The sequence below is a fragment of the Lepisosteus platostomus genome, chromosome 3 (assembly GCF_059453375.1).
Source record: "Lepisosteus platostomus isolate fLepPlt1 chromosome 3, fLepPlt1.hap1, whole genome shotgun sequence".
Lineage (NCBI taxonomy): Eukaryota > Metazoa > Chordata > Actinopteri > Semionotiformes > Lepisosteidae > Lepisosteus > Lepisosteus platostomus.
This window is the reverse complement of record NC_142613.1, coordinates 77357210-77378478: the sequence shown is the minus strand read 5'-3', so window position 1 is coordinate 77378478 and position 21269 is coordinate 77357210. Positions and strand designations below refer to the sequence as shown.

The 21269-nt window shown below is 36.7% G+C and overlaps 2 protein-coding genes across 4 annotated transcripts in view; one reads left to right on the top strand and one right to left on the bottom strand.

The window, feature by feature from the left end:
* The window catches only part of arhgap18 (Rho GTPase activating protein 18), a 35438-nt gene extending 26174 nt beyond the window's left edge, over nucleotides 1-9264 (top strand). For all 3 annotated transcript variants that reach the window (XM_088626890.1, XM_088626888.1, XM_088626889.1), the window contains exons 12-15: nucleotides 428-574; nucleotides 1801-1925; nucleotides 4737-4792; nucleotides 5572-9264. In XM_088626890.1, the coding sequence (XP_088483016.1) occupies nucleotides 428-574; nucleotides 1801-1925; nucleotides 4737-4792; nucleotides 5572-5663 (420 nt within the window). In that variant the 3' untranslated portion in view covers nucleotides 5664-9264. The remainder of the gene's footprint in view (nucleotides 1-427; nucleotides 575-1800; nucleotides 1926-4736; nucleotides 4793-5571) is intronic.
* Nucleotides 9265-10240: 976 nt separating this feature from the next.
* Nucleotides 10241-21265, bottom strand: LOC148675580 (enoyl-[acyl-carrier-protein] reductase, mitochondrial). The gene is made up of 10 exons (XM_088626891.1): nucleotides 20930-21265; nucleotides 20193-20290; nucleotides 16618-16749; nucleotides 15229-15372; nucleotides 15050-15152; nucleotides 13533-13635; nucleotides 12670-12743; nucleotides 11098-11158; nucleotides 10882-10954; nucleotides 10241-10487 (listed from the first exon to the last, which is right to left on the bottom strand). The coding sequence occupies exons 1-10, from the start codon at nucleotides 21097-21099 to the stop codon at nucleotides 10324-10326; spliced, it is 1122 nt and encodes a 373-aa protein (XP_088483017.1). The 5' UTR covers nucleotides 21100-21265; the 3' UTR covers nucleotides 10241-10323.
* Nucleotides 21266-21269: the final 4 nt, after the last annotated feature.

The window sequence follows — 21269 nt, the reverse complement described above, 5'->3', positions numbered from 1 at the left end:
CACCTACTGATCTTTCTTTGGCCAGTGAAGATTCTTTGGGCAGTGTGATGAATACAAAGTGCACAGCAAAGTCATCTTCCCACAGCGATGAGCAATCTGAATGGCTGCATCCGTATATTGTGGTGCAGGGAGGCTCTTTAAAAAAAAAACTTTTGATGAGGAACTATGGCGCTGATAGAAAAACGGCTGATCTGTCCTGTAAATATTTATATTTTGGCTTAATAAGATATTTCATGCTTATTTGGGAGTAACCTACCTTCATGCTCACCTACAATAGAAAATAATTACATCTTCAGTTTTTTTAAGCTTAATAAAAACAAGACCTTAATAAACACATCGGATTAAAAATATATTCCCTTCTGAATGTTAATGCAGTAGATTCTAGGACTGTTGTTTTTCAGTGTACTGTGTACTGTTGTCTTTTCAGATACCGAAGTTTATTGTCAATCAAGTTAGAAAACAAAACATGGAAAACCAGAAGAAGATGACCAAAGAGAGAGCTATGAAGAAACTGCTTAAGAAAATGGCTTATGACCGTGAAAAAGCAGACAAACACGAGAAGAACTTGACAGAGGTGAGTACTGTTGGTAAAAACTGAGAGGCCTTGTAGACTCCAGCCCTTTTTCACAGTAAAAGGTCGTTTGTGTAATACTGTGTGTTGTGAAGATTATGATGGAAAGAATAAAACGCATTGTATTCACTGCTTGATACCAAAACGTCATATCGGTCTAAATGCGACAAAGATTAAGACTTGTTTGTCCATGTTGTAAGAAACCAAAATACAAGGGTTATGGACCTTTTTCCTTTTATATAAAATGTTCACTCGATTATTTTTGCTAGTTAGTATGGATGGTATCAGCATCTCTAAAAAATATATGATGCATTGGACAGAAGGCTCAGAACATTTTCTAGTTTGATAGGAGACAGTTGCATTCAATATTTTAACACATTTGTAACTTTAATTGAGGTGTACTGTTCAGTGGACAGAGCAAAAAGGTTAGCATAAGCATTTGAAGTTTGTCTCAAATACTGTAACTGATAAGGAATATGATGTTTCACAGCTGAAGGTAAAATGCATCGTACAGTATAACATGCTTAATTTTACATTTTTCTTGTTATTTTGATTTAATATCAAATAAAATATTAGACTCTTGACCTGTGAATGTAATGCTAGGGGAAGGCAGAGTAAAGCCGAATTACAAGTTGGATGGTATTATTGTTTCACAGGTTTTGTCAGCGCCACCTAGAGGAAATGTTTTGCAACACCATGACATTTTGCTCTCGTTTCAAGTTTATGCTAATTTAATCAATCATATAGTAAATGGTATTATTTAATACCTTGTGTGGCTTGATTGTGGGTTTTCTGTGCATAAAGATGAACATATGACTTCTTAATGTTGTTTACAAACTAAAATATAATACACGCCTTATATTACCTAGTGGTTTTCTAAACCTTAAGATTAAGTGGAAGATGTATAGTTAAGGGGCTGTATTAAAATACAGAAAACCCTATAATTCAAAATAATCATTGTTGCTTTTTCAGGAAATATAGGATTTAAAATAATTCCAGCATTATTTTGAATACATTTTTGTTAAATAAATGAATGCCCAGTTACTGTAATGTACCCAAATACTGAAATATGTCTCAGAAAAAAAGGTATTAAAGAAATCACAGTACTGTTTTGGGTGTACATAGTCTTAATGTGCTAAGCCTTAGAACGAAATTTGATTTGGTAAGATATGCTTATTGAAATAAAAATTTATAACACTTGTCGTTGCCCATTTTTGTTTTTTTTCTAGTCTGATTCTCTTCAAGGAGTTATAAGAGTACAGGCACCACAGTTCACCAAAGTCTCTATGGCCATACAACTAACAGAAGAGCTGAAGGCCAGCGATGTACTGGCCAGGTTTCTTAGCCAGGAAAGGTACGAAAAACATTTCAATTTGTCGTTTCTTAAAAACTGCCGTCCTAAGTGAAATATTTAAAGGGATTATTTTTTAATAAAGCTGTTAAAAATGAGACTGTCGTATAGAGAAGAGAGGTGTATATTTGCATTCAACATTTTTCATCAGTTTAGTCTGTTCTTTTCAATTCAGTGTTTAAATGTTATGTTGCCCTTCACAACAATTTATCAGAGAGCATACTTGTGCATTCATCTGCACAAGTATATCGGAGTTAAAAGGGCAGACATTAAGCATGGAGAAAAAACAACAAAATCTCACAATGGAGGAAAACGATTCTCTTGGAGGTGATAGCTTCAAGGTTTGCCTCCATCAGATATTAAGTAATAGGAGTCAGCGTGGGCTGGCGGTTCAGGCTGTTCAGGTGTCCAGTCTGGTGTATTTGAAGTCTGTGTCTAGTCAACCAGTATGGGTCAAGTGTCTAGGTTTTGCCATTCTGAACTAAACAATTATTTGGGTCCATCATACTGAGCCCAGCTTTTCATCAGGGAGGGTTTACTCGTTTGCTTGTGAGGTACAGGTAATGATTGACTTACTGGGGAGACAGGGCAAGGAGAATGTGTGAATATGGGTGAGCAAACATAAACCAGAGCACATTTAACTGAAGTCCTTGCGTGGCAATCTAAAATATTGGCAGCCTTAGGAATGTGGCTATTCAAGAAAAGATAACGCCAGTGACATTTCTAAACTTTGTCTGGTTGTTCATTTTACAGTTTAGAGGCCCAATAGCTAAACGCTCTACCTCATTTGTTCCTCATAAGAGGCTTGGGGATTTTAAGGCATTCATTAATTTCTTTGCATTCCTTATAGAGTAAGCATTTCACGTAGGAGATATTTCTGAGCTGGAGGAAGGACACTCAGAACATGTGTTACGTGTGTATTAATTAAAGTATCAGGATCGAAAGTAACATCAGTAGTTTTGTGTTGATGCTTTTGTATTAATGACATAACAAGCTACATTGAGGGCAGACTAGGCCATTTTATCAAGATGTGATTAAGCCCCCAGGATTAAGATCTCTTTTGTCAGAACTGACTGCAGTTTGTTGTCACACAGTTAAGACCAGTGAGACACAATAATTTATGAATGCCACGTCACTCGCTATCATGTACACTATTATATACATACAGTTGCGTGTCATTACTATGGCATTGAACATTTGCATTGTCTCTATACAGTAGATAGTCTGTTAGCGGGGGCAGGATTAATGATAAAAGTAAATGCCCAAGAAAAGACTGCCACGGAATACTGCATTTTCGTTTAGGCAGGTTCAAGCATGTGTTTAAAATCTGTGAGGCATGATTTAAACCATTGTACAGTACCAAATGCACAGGCACAGCTACTGTAAATCTAGAAGAGTTTCAGGGTGCTCTATCAATAGCTGATGATCAACAGTTTCAATCGCTGTGCTTAGATCTAAAAGAACAGGCTTAAAGGGGATCAAAATGTCAGATTGTGTCAGAGGATAAGAGTGAATCGTTTACTACTTGAAGAGTCATTTCGTAATTATTGATTGGAATGATTGTTTTATGTCAATCAATAATTATGTTTTTCAGAATTATTGTGAGTGGTGAGAACTGAATACAGCTGAGTTGTATCCACTGTTTTATTTTTTTATGATAAAGAGATATTTGAGAGATGCCTACAGTATAATTAACAGATGAACAAGATTGTATATCTCAAGTGGTGTTTTAACAAATGGAAAACTCAGTACCAGCACCTGATTATTATTATAATTATATACTTAAAAGTATCTAATTTAATTTGCATAAACATTACTGCAAATAGTTGAAGTTACAGTATGTTGGTAGAAGGCTCTGTTTATTGGTTTATAAGTCTATTTGCTGTATTGAAAAGGAAGCAGGGGTTATTCTTGTTTTGTATGTAGAGTGTGTTTTTTGGCAGTTCCCATATGTCTCAAAGTGTCTTAAAATCAGCGGTGTTTCAGAACTTCAAAACCTTGAAACGTAAATTCAGTGACTTCCGAATGGAAATTATATATAACTCTAAATTGTAAACGCCGTTTTCTTCTCATGATTTGCTGAAATCATATACAAGAAAGAAATGAAGTCTTGAAACGGCATTTAATCAGAAATACACTTATTATTACTTTATGTTAAAGGGAAGTAGGGACTCCGCCATGACTCTTGTATATACGTATATCTTGTATACTGTATATCCGGAATCAGTGAAGTGAAGTTTCAGCGGCCTCTGCTGGGAAGAAACAGAACTACACCTAGGGTGCCAGCTAATGTGGTGGCAGAATGCCTGATATGTGCTTTTTAAATACAGTAACTGTGAGTGGATATGATCCTTTTGTGATACTCCCATCAAGCCACAAAGACACCTTTTCAGATTTCCAAACAAAAAAAAAGAATACAGAAGAAAGGAGGCCATTTCACCTAAACTCTTTGGTTGCTGACTCATTGTTGAAATAAAAATTGATGTTTTTGTTAGGATTCCAGTAAATCAGCTTCCACAATATGAATAAATCCTTCATTCCAGACATCGGAAGTGATTGGTGTAAAGATGTGGAAAGCCAAATATAATCACACAGATCAAAACTACAATCGTGTTACAATAATAGTAGGAATACTGGGGTTGAGGGAGCATGGAAGTCATGCTGTTGAAGCCAGTACCCTGCTTTTTCACAATCCTCGGATCAATCAGCTACCCAATGGGCTGGATGGGTCGAATATCTCCTGCAGTTTGTAACCATTCTTGTGATCTTATTAATATCTTTTTCAAATTTTCTATTTAACTTTGTTCTCCGCAGTGCTGTGTCCATAAAAAGAGAAGAACTGTCTTTGTTTGAAATTGGAGGTAATATTGGTAAGTATTTTTTTAGATTACATTGCTGTTAAAACAGTAATTAAATTTGAAAGGATCGTCCTCCCTGCTTTAACGTGCCCTTTATTTACAATTTCAAAAAAACATATTTTTACACTGAAAACTTAAAGATCACTTTCTAGGGTATTGGCAGGAGAAGAATAGAGTAGTGGGGCTTTCTTCCTAGGGGCAGAGTAGTGTTTAACTACTGTACCTCTGTTTTCACACATTCTTGTAGGTAAAAGTACAGGGCTTGCTCCGTTTGTGTACAAGGACCCAAATAAACTTGGGACCCTAGCCACAAACAAATATCTTTATAATAACAATTTTGCAAAGTTCAAACAAGAACAGAAACTGCTGAAAAATTCCTAAGGATCGTTCTGTGTTTTATGCACGGTGGCTCAGTGGTGAGCAGTGCTGGGGCCCTGGGTTCAATTCCACACCTGGGTGTTGAGTTTGCATGTTCTCCCCTTGTTCACATGGGTTTCCTCTGGGTGCTCCAGTATCCTCCCACAGCCCAAGGACCACACTCAGCTTCTGAGAAAATAGGCCCTCATGTGATGGTGTGCATGTGTGTGTTTGTGTCCGTGTGCGCTGTGACGTCCCACCCAGGGTGTATGCTGCCTTGCTCCTGTTGCTTGTTGGGATAGGCTGCAGCTTCCTGTGACCCTCGGTTGGATGAAGTGGTTAGAAAATAGAGGGATGGATTTTACAGAGCGAACTGTGGCTAAGGTAGTCCAGTTGCCCATTTCCTAATGTGTTCTTGGTTTTATTCGAAACAGGGGAACGTTGCCTGGATGATGAAACCTACATGAAGGATCTGCTGCAGTTGAATCCCAGTGCCGAGTGGGTTATAAAGTTGCGCTCCCGTTAGGACCTCTTGCACACTTGTACTTTCTCTGGGGGTATTTCACAGAAAAAAGGGAAATGCCACTTCCTCAGAGGTAAAAGACAATCGAACAAGCGTATTTAAAAGTTTATCATTTTAGAACGTTAAAACCTCGGATAAAAAAATTGATTTTGTGTAATGCGGTGGCTAAGCCAATGTCAATCTAAATAACCAAGCCTATGCAAGAAAATGAAAGCATTCTCATTACAAAGCCTTTGCTTTAAGTTGAAAATAGCACTGTATAATAATGCACTTTTATTTATGAGTGCTTTTACCACTAAAGCCTGGATGCCGGTTATAGACTTTTTACAAATGTCAGTGATGAGTATTTTCCATGTAATGTGTTCATAGTGTACAAAGGCGAGAGAAATTCTGGGAGGTCAAGAACAAAATCTGTAAAATGCCACTAGCTTTGTACTGAATACATTTAAAATTGAAGCAGCACGGACGGGAAAAAGCCACTTTTAGAATTCTAGTAATCTCTCTACTGGCACCTTTTATCAGAACGGCAGAATCTCTCTGTTAAAGATAAAGTCACTTTAACCTCACAACAACCTGACAGAGTTGTGTAATATAAAAGGAGAACATGCTCTTTGTATCCAGGTGGACATAGCTGATACACAGGTGGAAGGAGTAGGGATAGAGAGACAAGTACACAGCCAAAATCGGGCAGTTTCTGCTAACATTTGCAAATGAACTTTAAGAAAAAGTCGTGTCTGCCCTTGCGGGAGCCCTGCAAAGCTTTGAAATCAAACGAAAAATGTTATTTTTTGTAGGCTTATACAGTAAAGCCAATGCGTATTCAAAATGTTAAACAAACTTTGTCGTATTTTGAATGTAAAATCCCTTATACTAAAGTGCCTTAAGGAGATTTTCACCAATAATATCTCATTTTCATACAAATAACATATATTTTCAAATTAACTTTTTTTTCTATTAAAAGCTGTAATGATAAAACTGAGCACTGTCGTGTGTGAAAGAGAATAAACAAAACCAAAACGTACAAACAAATTATGCAGATTTAATTTATTGATTGCATAAATATTCAGATCCCCGAGTCTGCGCTGGGAGCAGTGAGTGTTCGAGGTCTCTGCCAGCACCACACAGTGGGATGGTATAATTGTTGCCTATCCTTCCTGGCAACATTGCTTCAGTTATAGCGGGTTTGTTGAGGATTGTTGATTGACTGCAGTTTTGGAGTCTTGCCAGAAATGTGACATTGGCGTCAGGAGCTAGATGGCCACTCAAGGACATTTGCTTTGTTCTTGCCACGGCCCTGCTGTGGGATCTTTGCCTTGTGCTTGCGGTCATTGTTATGCGGATACATTGTCAACCCAGTTTCTTGACTGACTCAAGCAGGTTTTCCTCTAGGATATGTCTGTACTATGCACTAGCCATGTTCTTTTCAAACCTGACAGTCTTTCCAGTCCCTACCGATATGAGAAGTGTCCCAATAAGATAAGGCTACTACTTGCTTGGTTATATTCTTTTTTGGGCTTCGTACTAGAAACACCCTTCTGTCTTCATATATCAAGTCTGTATAATTTATACGTGCTTGGTTACAAACTCTTTAACAGTAATCGCTTCTTTCTTATCACTTGGCCACACTAATCAGTTTTCTGTAGGGACAGCATTATTGTCCATGTACTGAGTGAATATTGAATGAATTTCAGTGTTGCTGATCTTGTAATCTTCTAATTATCTTTGCGTTTCAACGACTTTTGGGATGATTTGTTTCTAAACCTGTTTGGCCTTCATAATGTCACATAAACAATGTTAGTTGTGGCTTGAAATTACATATCCAAACTGAGGGATCTTCAAGAGAAAGATACAATTACTCTTTAGACAAGTTAAATCACATTGATTGCATACAGACAGAAACCCCACTAATTGTGTGACTTCTTAAAATAATCTTTTCTATGTTTCTCTAAAAATCAATTTTGTTTACATATCATTAGCATTTTTTGCCTTATTAGTCTGGAGGAGATTGAGTCTGTTGTTTTTGATTGAATTAGACTGATTCTGAATGTAAATTCCTATAGGTCAGTGTCCTGAATGGAAACACAGAAACAATCTGGAAATGTGTGTGTGTGGGGGGTCAATATTTTTAGGGCACCTTAAATCTATCTAACCTATCTAACCTTGATCTATTACAAAGCACATGAATGTTTAGTATATTACATTTTAATTACTTGACATTTACACTAAAATACAGTAATATAGCAATGATAGAAAACATCGAGATTAAAAGTAATTTTACTGCATCAAAAGTAATATGAATGATAATTCGTATATTTAATGTCATGTTTTAATAATCTCTCAGCTCTTAATTTTTTATAGACTTAAAGATGATCAGTAATTGTTTTGCCTGTTAAGTATAACATTACGCAAAGGCGAGGAATCTTTTGTACTTGGGGCACAACAGAACAAATTGCGGATGTTGGAACGAGTTATGAAGCAAAGATTCTGTGGAAATGTTTAGGGTGCTGCTTTAATTTTCTCCTTTCATTACTGCTGTACTGTATGTTCTATAATGTTAACATATTTCATGATTTTTTTTTCTCATTGAGTTTGTGTTTTGGAATATAAATATATGTTCTGAAAGCTAATTGGACTGTTATGTCATATGAAGAAATGTTTAGTTTTTATTTTTAATGTACAAAACTGAGCCTGCAATGAACATATCTTTATGACTTATTAATCTGTTGTCAATGGGAGCTGCAAAAATGCTTATGTATTTTGTAAATCACTAATTATTAAGAACATAGTTGTGCTCACTTAATTAACATTCACTGCCACATTACTTGGAATACCAATATTGTGTATTCTTCACTGTAATCACTAGATTCACTTAATAGCTTTGCCATACTGAACAGACCACTCTCTAATGCACTGGACTATACCCATCAATGTCTTAAGAGTGTTGGCAACACAGGGTATCCTCCTTTAACTGAAGAGGGGGCTAGTGTGTCTGTTACCTGACATTTGAACTTGTCAGGAAACAGACATCCCTCATGTATTGGATGTCTGTTAATTGACATGTGGGAAAATGCATGTTAAACATGTTGCTTTCTCTGAATAAACTTAGTTTCTTGTAATTAAATGAAAGAATACACAATATTTTTCTCTCTCGCTAGCCCTATCCACAATGTTTCCCAAGATTATATTTATAAGCAATAGTTGGGCACATTTTGTGAAATTACTCTTATCTGTTCGTCTTCTTTTTACAACTTATATTCACATTGTTTTCCTCATGCTAATTATTCAAGCACTGTATCCCCTGCATCACAGAAGAAAAGTACCATGGAGTAGTTAATTAATCCTCGATACCCATTCCCAAAACACAGACTCCTCAACTGGAAGATACAACATGACAGAATGCAGAAATTGAATTTTAATTACTTTGTCAGATAATTCCACAAACTTTATGAAAAAGGAGGTTGTGCATGTGCAAGACATAATACCTAAGAATAATTTAAGATTTTGATGTGAAAAAAGTATGAATGTATTTGTGAATTTGTTTTTAAAAAGCACAATATGCAGTGACAAAGTTTCCGTTTAAAAAAATAAAAGATAAAAGAGTGCATTTTAAATTTTTCTATTACACATTCTGCTAGAGTGTCAACCAACATATCTTTTGAAAGTGTGGAATAATATTTCTTATAAAAATGTTGGTAGCATTGTTAGGAGATTAGCCTGTGTTCTGCAAAGAAGATTTTCTACCTTTATATAATAATTTGAACTGTAGAACATTTCTAAAAGGAATTGCATATCGCGCAGTTTCATGTTTGTAACAACTTTTATTAAGGCCATTTAATCTGAAACATAAAATTAATAGTGTGTCTACGTATAGTCCATTCTGTTGATTTAATTTATGTGGCCAATTATACTGCTTTGGAGAGATTTATCAATTCTGTGTGCAGATACTGTGCTTTGCTTCCTACTAGGACAATTCTCTAACACAGTGCCAGTACCACCTCATTTAGAAGAAATCTAAAATGCTGCATTCTGTAAATGACCTGCAGTTATACAGTAGCATATACTTTGTAACATTAGTTACATTGATGAATGAAGGCATTTTTTTGCAATTGCTCACATTGTGTGATATGACAGTTGAATTTGTTGATTTACTTAATGATAATCACAAATACCAAAGTTCTTGGTAATTTTGATTTATTTTCTATCTGTATAGATTAATACTTTACAAAAATTGAATTGTACAGATTGATTTTTTTTCTGAGGTGAAAATGTTTTGGTAAGATATAAACAGCAGTTGGTCTATATATAACGCACTCTGTGCCAGCAATAACTACCATATTTCCTTGACCTGAAAATAGGCAAGTCTGAAGGAAACATATTACATGATTGGCACAGCTGCACATGTGCATTATCCAGCAGTTCAATAAATTATTGTACTGCAGGTGCAATTACACTGAAATTACACTCCAATGTGTCTCTTTAATTGTGACTGTACTACATATGTGAAAATATAACTTAAATGTTACTAAGAAAATTTCATTTTTAATTCCTGAAGAGTTTAATAACATTTAACACAAAGGATGTCTTCCCCTAGGTTTATTTACATAAAACATTGTGTGCATTAAACAGAAGCTCTGCATATACAGTACAACATACATTAAAAAGTCTACATCAATAGAATGTGTTTTCTATTCTGGTATGATTGCATGCAGGCATCTAAAGCTTTTCTGTAATCCTGAAATGGCACTTCAGCGCAGACTGGGGCAGACAGCGTCCCTTTCCTCACCAGCCCACACAACTCAGACACCATGGTCTGTAGTTTGATCACCTCTGCAAGAAAGAAAAAAATATATATATTTCACTATCCATCAAGGACTCTGAAGTAATTCGTCTGTATCCTGGGAGACATTAAAGACACTGAAAAGAATACTGGAACACACAGTGTACAAGTATCAGGTGTCTCTTGGTATAAATATGGAATTATGTGTATCTTGTTTGAACATATTCTATGAATTGTACAATGCCACTAAACTGCGCTACAGCCCAGATTATAACAGGCTAATGACAGAGCCCCGATTCAGACCTGGGCTCTCTAGACTAAAGCGCCTCTCCTTTACTCCATGTCCCATCTTTCTGGTCACCTTTTTTTAAACATCACAGATTTGCACGCACACTTAACGTCAGTGTAAAGCTTTGCTTAATTTATCTTTCGGACGCATTTTACCTTGTTTATTGTTTCTTTTCCACTGCGTCATCCAGAATCCTCGGACTGCGATGTTTTTGAATATGAGGGCTTTCTTTTGAAAAGACAAACACACAACTTGCAATCAAAATTTTAAAAAATCTCTGTGTGATTTCCTATGGAACCTGTCATGTCATATGAACTCATGGTTTTCATGATTTAATTAGTATTCTTTTTAATTTTAGAGTTATAACTTACAGCTGGAAGTGGAATTGGTTTCTTTGCCATGCCGCCATAAGTCACTAGTGTTCCCCCATAGCTGTAATAAAGAAGACCAGGTATGCTTAAAGACGAGAGAAAGCATCTCAGAACTACTCTCAGCATCTCAGTGAGGGCTATGAAGATTAAAGATCTCTCCAAGCCCATTGTTTCTCATTTCACCTCCGACGGCCATGATCACACTAATCTCTCCATCTGTGTTCTCAAAGATGGTTTTCCTAACTCATACAGTACATCAGAAAGACTACAGAAACCAAAATGATCCTGCAGCTAGGATCACACCTTCCCCCTTCTCTTAACGACAGACTACTATTCTTTTAAATTCTCTCTATTCGTTGAAGGTTTCATTTCACACCTCTCTACAACTATTCTGACTTCACACCTCTTGATTGGCCTCTCTTTCTGTACCCTGCTCCTGCCTCTCACTCCTCCTCTCTCACAGCCTTTGTTCTCCCGCTACATTACCTTTGCTTACTGTCTTGTCTTTCTCACACCTGAAGAAGGCTCCATGGCCGAAACGTTGTGTTTTCTTTCTTCTCTTTTCAGCATGGAATAAACCTATTACTTGTTCCTTTGCAGCCTACGCATGCTGACGTAGCTACCCACCTGAACTATCTCAGAACTACAGTATATTTAATTATCTTTTCAAATGCAAGCTGTTCTATTAGGTGTTTTTACAGTAATGCATGAATTTACAGTCTAAGTTTAGCTTTTAAATAATATCTTACACCTACATTATGTTCCAGATGTCACTATAACAAGTGTTTATATGCCAAAAATGAGTAATTTTGCTTTTTTTTTAATGTGTGATTTCTTCAGAATTGCATATTTGCAATTGTTTCTAAAGTGCACATTAAATGGCAGACTCCCTGTATTGGTAAGGTAAGGGCCAGTGGTTATCAGTTCAGATGAAGAGCTCATACAGTACTCCTCTGTCTTGTTAATGACCATGTCTTTTTGTAAGATACACTAAATCCGTGTTTGAATTCTTGAGCTAACTGGTACATCCACTGGGATCAGATTCAATAGGCCAATGTGCTTTTTGGACAGCGATCAAGAAAACCCTTACATCAGTTCTGCAACACCACTGATGATCATATTCACAGACAATTCAAATATAGAATTTTTAAAAACTGGATTTTTTTTTGTACCTAGGCTTCAAGGATTGGTAAATCTTTATACAAGAAAAATTAGACTAACAATAGAATAATCCATCCATTTTCTAGCCGCTTCTTCCAGTTCAGGGGCATGGGGGAGACAGAGGCTATTCCTACAAGCCACAGGCACAAGGCAGGATACACCCTGGACAGGACGCCAGTCCATCACAGGGTAGATACCGACATGGACCCACGCTCACACCCGGGCCAATTTTCCAGAAGCCAATGAACCTACCAGCCATGTTGGAGTGTGGGAGGAAACCCATGTAAACATGGGGAGAACATAGAGACATGCCCAGAATTTATCCCAGGACACTGTGAGGCAGCAACTCTAAGCACTGCACCAGCGTGCCACCATTTCAGTTGAATGAATCGCATGTAATCCAATGCTTACTCCAGATGAGTGAGGAGGTCTCCGGCACTGCATCCACCCACACAGTTCAAACCCAGCTTAGGCCTGGGGACTCTCTGGAAAGACCAAAAAACTATTTCAATACATACAGTATCACTGCAATTATTAAGAAAAGTGTTTTGTCACACAGCAGAACCAGGGATTTACTTCATGATTTTTATCACACCATTTCTAATATAACTGAATTCAGAAGGATTTCCCCATTATTCTTAACATTACAAGTACCCTCCGTCTAATAAGTCGGTCCACTTTGTGCTATAAAGAGCCACAGAGTGCAGAGTTCCACTTGGCAGATGCAGGATACAAAGACTACATTCTGGACAAGTGCAGATTAATTGCAGGGCACACATACTGTAGAGGGGGACCATCCGGAGACAATTGTGACCCTACCTGCCTGTCTTTGGAGGGAGGAAGGAAGCTAGACTACACAGAGGAAGTCCATGCGAGTATGAGGGGTGGAGTTCACACAGGTTCCACACAGAAGATGCCAGAGCCTGCAAACGACTCCAGGACCCAAGAGCCATGGATCATCGGCACTGCCGCACCACTGTGCCGCTCCTATTACAAGTGCCATGACATTGCAAACAGTTGTCCCAAACGACTTGACTCGCAAGAAAAACAAAACAATCTTCCACTTTCTATTCACCATCCCCTCTTATTGTGAAACTATACACTTGTATACAGGACCAATACTGATGCTGAATTTTGAATTTTGAACTCGAGGGGCAGCAAGAAATGTTTCTTTAAAGCTGAAAAGATACTGCTGTCTCCAGTCGAATGCCATGAAAGTCAGGGGTTCTATTTTTTAAAATACTCTTATTTTTAGCATTTTTCTTATTTCTCACCTGAAATATTTGGTCCATATCTGAACTTTTCAGACTTTCTTCAGAGATTACATAGTCCGCCCCAATAGATTGTAGGCTTTCCACCAGTTCCCTTCGGTTAGATCTGTGAAAAATAAAATTATGTGTTTATCTTAAAGATGACATTAGAAAATATACAAAATTTATATTCTATATGTATGTTTCAATAGTTCAAAGTGTGCCCCCACTCTTTGGAATTTGGAATTATTTTCAATATTGGGTCATTTCCCCATTCTTTACATTAAAATCTTTAGTCTGTGACCTTTAACGCTTTCTTGGAGAATTTGAATATTTGAAATTGACTGTGAATACTCAGGGAAAGACCTACGTGCAGTAATTATTGCCATATTTCAACTTCAACCATTGGCCTCTCTTTCTGTCCCCTGCTCCCGCCTCTCACTCCTCCTCCCTCCCAACTCTATGTGCTCCACGGCCGAAACGTTGTGTTCTCTTTCTTCTTTTTTTCAGCATGGAATAAACCTCCACCTAATCTGCGTAACCTCCTTGTTCACAGCTCCCTTGACCGCCCTCAACAACCATCCACACCAGGCACTTTCCCTTGCAACAGAGCTCGCTGTATCACCTGCAAGTACACAGCCACCACCACACTCATTCAAGGCCCCTCAGGACAATTCTGGATCACCCAGACAGCATCTTGTACCTCCAGCAACCTTATTTACTGTATCTCTTGCAGTAAATGCCCAGCCATCTACATTGGAGAAACAGGAAGGAGACTCGGAGACCGCTTCAGAGAACACGTCAGGGCTGTGAAGATTAAAGATCTCTCCAAGCCCATTGTTTCTCATTTCACCTCTGACGGCCACGACCACTCTAATCTCTCCGTCTGTGTTCTCAAAGACGGTTTTCCGAACTCATACATCAGAAAGACCACCGAAACTAAAATTATTCTGCAGCTACTGTAGGATCACACATTCTCCCTTCCCTTAACGACAGACTACTGTTCTTTTAAATTTTCTCCATTCATTGGAAGTTTCATTTCACACCTCTCTGCACCCATTCTGACTTCACACCTCTTGATTGGCCTCTCTTTCTGTCCCCTGCTCCCGCCTCTCGCTCCTCCTCTCTCCCAGCTTTTGTTCTCCTGCTACATTACCTTTGCCTACTGCCCTGTCTCTCTCACACCTGAAGAAGGCTCCACGGCCGAAACGTTGTGTTCTCTTTCTTCTTTTTTTCAGCATGGAATAAACCTATTACTTGTTCCTTTGCAGCCTACGCATGCTGAAGCAGCTACCCACCTGAACTACTATATTTCAACTTCATGTGCCCAACAAACTGAAACAAGTTTCTTGCCGATTTTTTTCAGACACTTCAAATTTACTGTATATATGTTATAGAATGTGAAATCAAGGAAATCTAGGAAATGTGTGAAATCCATGGTTATTTACTGTAGTAATTTCCCCAGTTCTATATTCTCACGGCAACATACTGTATACTGTATGCAGTACAGTGCAGTATACTGTAAAGCATGTTACTCCTACCTGTCTCGTATTACGTTGATGGTCTTCACTCCCATGGCAGCTGAAATCTGAATTACTGCTTGTCCAACTGCACTGTTGGCACCATTTTGAATGACTGTCTCACCTAAAGACAAATTTCATTGATGAGCAGAAAGGAGATAAACCCTGTGTATCAGAATACACAATTATTATGAACTTACCAGGCTGCAGGTGCTCAAAGTCATGTAACATCCTATAAGCAGTGCATGGATTTACACCAATCGTTGCAGCGCATAGTAATGGAATATCCTTGGGAATCTTAATAAGGTCACACTCATCACATACTGCTTCTGTTCTCCATGTGCCTGCAGGAGGAAATTAATGCCAGAGTGGATTCACTGTTAGAACAATTTAATCAATGACAGAAATGACTTTTAACATGATCACTGAATGTAATTAAAATATATGTTTGCTATAATAATACTATGAATTATAAATATCAAATATCAATTTATTTTTTCCCCCCAAAACAATACACATACTGTATGTTTAGCTTATGGAGTAGCTAGCTGACTGTGCTGGCCAGAGGTCTCATAGTTTTGGTATTACTATCTGGTTTCACAGCTTATTTAAAAATACTGAGTCCTATTACGTTCATGGTAATATTAATTTTATCACAGGTTTTCAGCTTTTTAGCAGGGAATGTAAATGAAGCTTGAATATTTAGCTGAATACAGTATGTAGAATGCTATTAAGTAAATAAAACACCATTGGCATTAACAGAAAACACAAAAGCTCTAGTGCTGATTTATTTTCAACAGTCTCTCAGTCCAAGAAAATAATATTAATTATTTATTGACCTAATCAATGTAAGGATGAATATTTAATCATCTTCAAACTATAACATTTGGAAAATCACATAGATTAATGTTAATGTTGGTGGTATTGTAACCCTATTTAAATCTTAAACCTAATGAAGATGGATCCCAGAGGAAGTACACAGTTGAATGAGAGCAATGAACCATAAACAAAACCCTTTAGAATACCTTAATAGACTTCTTTGGTGTTCTGACCTCTGTTTATGCATTCCAAGATAATTCAAAAAATTAAAGGGTACAGTACTGTACAGTACATCCATTCCAGGAGAACATTGACCCTGACTACCGTTTTGGGGGTGGAGGTTGAAAGGGTTTCAATTATGTAAAACCAAACAATTTCTACGGAAGCCTATTGGCACCATGGAGGAAAAAGAAAATCGAATTTCTAAACAAGATAGTTGTTTTGTTTTCTCCTTGGAGCTAATAAGCTTTCGAACATTTATTCCTCCTTCTCACCGTTTTCCTTTACTCTATAAAAGTACATTTTCACATCAGTTTTGGAATTATAGGAAACAATCGTTACTTTGTCTGTTTGACAGTTTTATTTTGTTTATATTTTATTTTTATCATTTGGATTAACTTCTGAAACTTTGTAGCACCATAAAGTATACTCCTGAAATAGCAGGCAGCTACAGTTACAGAAGTTGTGTTTTAGTGAAAACTCCACTCCCCCTTCTCATCTCTATTAGCATGTGTTCACAGGAAAGACTGAGAAAAGAGTAGGATTCATACCAAAACCTGCATCTACAGGAATCACCCAGTCTCCAGGTCTGAAAGCTGTTACATTAGTGCCAATTTCAACAACTTCCCCAACCCCTTCGTTGCCTCCAATAGCTGGGAAAGGTGGAAGGATGGGATAGGTGCCTGTCAGATAAAAACACATGGTGGTGTTGAGGTACACGTCTCCAGATGGTTTAATTTAATTCATCTTCTCGATCAACATGTTTCAGCTGGAAGGGGTTTATTTTTCTCAGCTGTGAAATCAGGCTGTGGTGTGTCTTTATTGTAACCATTCTTTTTCCGCACCAGGAAAAGCAGACTGGAAATGAATGGATATTTCTGTCATGTCTCATCTTTTCCCTGTTTTTCAAAACAATTTCTGCAGAATCACATTTAGATTTTATTTTGTTTGGTGATCAAAAATTGAATGGACCTTCTACTAGAAAAATAATTCCATAGTAATACTGATGGGCTAATGGCCAAACATATTTACTTATTTGCTCAAACATTTAGCATCCCATAGGTAAAGGGTTCAAGGGTTGAATTTCTAGTCTATGTACAGTATGTAGACTATCAAACAAAGGACATTGAGGCTGATACAGTATATTTGCTGCACATCAGCTCCTCTAGTCTGTTAAGGCCAGAGTGCTTTTAAGGAACATCTTTATATACTGTTGTGCCTTTCATTACGCATTGTCTCAAGGCATTTGGCAATAAAGCAAAAGCTTCAGAAACACATGAATGCAGACTTAAATACAATAAACAGAATTAAAAGGTAGAACAATTTCATAGTGCTGACTAAGGGATATAGTACAGTGCCTTCAGAAAGTATTCACCCTCCTGAACAAGAGCAATTATTGTGTTACGACCAGATGTTTTTAATGCAATGAACTTGCTTTTTTCCCTTAATTCACACAACTTATACAACACTTTAAAAGGCCAAAAACTATCCTTCTTTCCATTTCCTAATGATGGATCTGGCTGTGTTCCTGGAACATTCAACAACACAGATACTGTATGCTTTATACCCGGCTCCAGATCTATGCCTCTTCACAGATCTACTGTATCACAGAGATGAACACACAGCTCCTTGGTCTACATGGAAGAGTATCTGCTCTGACCTTATATACTGTAGCCTGTACATGTAAAACATTTCCAGACCCTTTGTTCCATTTTGACATTTTGACATTGGTGCAGATTAGTGACCAAAAATCCCATATACAGTAAATGTGTTTCTATTTCAGTTTAAATCATAACAATTTATGAAAAAATCCAAGAGGGGTGAATCTTGAATCTTTATACCGTCTGAAGACAATAAAATTGGTTGAGGAAGAATTCTACAGCCTTGGGAAAGAGAACAGAAAACATGTCTCCAAGGGTTTAGAGCCTTAATCAAGTACAAATGAAATGTAAGTATATTGAGAGATTACAGTGCATTGATGTAGTCAGGAGACAAACTGTTCAAGCTCTTCATGTTGTGCAGTAGTACAATATGTATTTTGAATTTTGATTTTGTATGAATTTGAATTTTATTCTGAAACCCCCAGGGAGCCTTTCAAAAAAGTGAACACGAGAAATCTGCTCATGTGTTCCAGTTTTGGTTAAGAACCGAGCATCTGTCTCTGAACATATTGCAATTTGTTAAGAACACATTTGGATACGCAAGCAAGAACAGTATGACAATAATTGAGGCTGGAAAGAAAACAAACGGTTATGCATCAGTTTCTCTAAATCAGATTGGGAGAGAGAAGAATGGTTATAAACAATGTTATTAAGATAAAGTCACCTTCACTATGTTGCGAACATAAGGTACAAGCGAAAGACTTGAATCAGAGTATACCAGGCTTGCCAACCTGATTACTTGCTCTGACTCAAATACATACTGTAAAGTGGCGCTGATAAGGAGAGACAATCAACATAACACTGGCCTTGTTAGAGCTCAGATGCAGGAAAAGTTCTTGCACCCTTTTATTATCATTATCTTAACAGTACCTGTATGTTAAGGTATACTGTAGAGCAAGGTTTCATAAGAACATTCATTTGGGTGTCATTAGCATAGAAATAAAAACTAACTTTAAAATGGATGAAACTTACAAGAAGGAACAATACCTAACTTTTTTTTAAGCTGTTACTCAAGATTTTAAATGACAAAACAGTTACAGTGATGCCAGTAATCATCAAGATGGTATGATTTAAAAATACAAAGGTAGTTCTGAGGTCCAGTAAGAGAAGAATATATAACAAACCAAAGTCATCAGTCAGCAGTAAGTCATTAGTAAACTCATGAAGAGCTGTTTCAGAACTACAAGAGGCATCAATCTGTGAACCAAGTCTGAAATGCTTCGAGCATCTTATTTGTAGATACTGTAAGTAATATTTAACTGAACAGCAACTCTTATATAACTTTTTCTAAAAATGGATGTTGGAAGATTATTACTACACTGGCTTAAACCTAAATTCTACTTTTCAAACACGGGTTTAATACAGTAACTTCAAGTTAAAGGCCTAAAAGAACCTTTTATTGTTCTTTGACGAAATGTGTGACAATGAGACAGTAATTGCAAAACATATTGCAAGACAGAGGGAGTAGGATTCAAAACACATGTGGTTAAATGGTAAAGACCTTAAAGACCATTTATATGCATATTAAAATAATTAGATCAATAAAATAATTATGATCATACAGTAAATGACATGAACATCTTAAGGCCTTCAGGTGGCCTCCCTTACTGTAAGATATTAATAGTCTCCAGGAGTTTCTTTACTGTTTGTTCATTCCTGTTTTATTTTTTTTCAATCTTGTTTTCTTTTTTACAATCTATTAAAACAAAAAAATAAGCTTATTAAATCATACTGTTTTATTTTAAGCTTATTAATTCATACTACAGTACATACAATTTTATTTTGCTCCTGATAAGGTGAAAACTTGGGAAAGAAAGTTATAAAATGAAAACAAAACTGGAGAATTCCTCCTAGGCCACTGTTGTCAACGTGTAATAAGTTAAATGAACAAAATTATTGTTTCTCAGGCAAAGAGAAAAGAAAACAAAATTAAAGAAGTTTTAAACAGTAAATACTCCTGCTAGAATCTCATTTACTTAAATAGACAATAAAAACAAATTGTTGAAGCAAGTTGGTTTGTCTAGATTAGTGTTCTTCAGTCACTATCAGTCAATGAAATATGTGTTTTCATTAGTACATTCATTTTGAGGGTTAATTTGTTTTAAGTGGTTGTGCAACTGAAATTTAAAACTTATAAGAGAACACCAATATTTTTATTGCACATGTATGACCTTTTAAAAAATGCTACTGCTAAACATGGAAACGGGTTAAAATTCTATCACAGCCTTGTGCATAAAACTATTTTATTTTCCTTCATTGTCTCGTTGTTTCATTGTGTTATTGTGGTTTTGGTTGTGTAATGGACTATGTATGTAATTTCTTCTTTTCACAGCTGACAATTATTTTAAAGTTCCGTAATTGTTTCATTTAAAACTTTTTTGTTATTTTATTGCTGTGGAATTAAAGGAACAACTTAGTTAAGGATACACTTATATGGACAAACATACACGTATAAAATATTGTACCTTGAAGCATGTTAATATCTGCTGGGTTAACAGGTGCAGCCAGCATCTTCATTCTAACGTCAGTGTCTCCAACATTACGTAATGTTATTTTCTCCATTCTTAAGAGGGAAGAAAACTTTGCATGAGATCTTACTGTGCAGGATAAGTTATAACTGTATTTTGTAGCTTACTGTTTCTCATTGTTAATTACCACAGTCCGTTAGTTTTATCCTTTCTCACACTTCTTTTTTTACTGGTTGCTGAGATTTTGGTGCTGTTGTTTTCATAGTTTTGTTAACAAGTTCAACAAGTAATTTAAACAAATTTTATAATCCACCTTCATACTGTATACAGCTGTAATATTGAACACATATTCTTTGAATTATCGTACATGCCTTCGTTCTATAGGTCTTATAAAATGTATCACTGGTTTCAAAATAGAGAGAAAACATGATACACTGCTAAGGGTACTTAAAGCAGCACTTCTAACAACCATACAGTAGCAAGCAGCGTAACCTTATGTTCATCATTCGCCTGTGTACTGTAGGTGATTCCCTGTAAAATAGTGTACAGTATGTTCAGTATGTGGCAAGTATTAGAGACTCTAATGCCTATTAAGAATATTTGGCTCAAAATAGTGTAGAAATGCAATACATTCCGATTGTATTAATTTAAAATGTGATATGTTTAACTCCATATCACAAACACAAATAAAATCCTTCATATTTCAACAAGAATGAAAGTCGTGAATGCCTTACCTTATCACATCACTTTTTGCTCCGTGCTTTCTGTAAACCAGGGCTCTGCAAGAATGCACAGATCTTACAGTTATAGGCAGCTTAGCTGGGTTGAGGGTTTGGTTTACCCTTGCCCGATGCCCAGAGCCCAGTAGAAAAGGCCGACTAAGACAGTAAATTCCTTTCCTCATATTTGTTTCCTCATATACTGCACAGTGTACAATAAGTGAATCTCTTGTGCGCGTCCTCTACTCTTAAAGTCGTGTTCTTCCTTCTCATGCTTGGGCTATTACAACACATTTATAGGGGAAGAGGGCAGGGTTTGGAAAGTACATTATAATGCTTCCTCCTTTTCCTATAA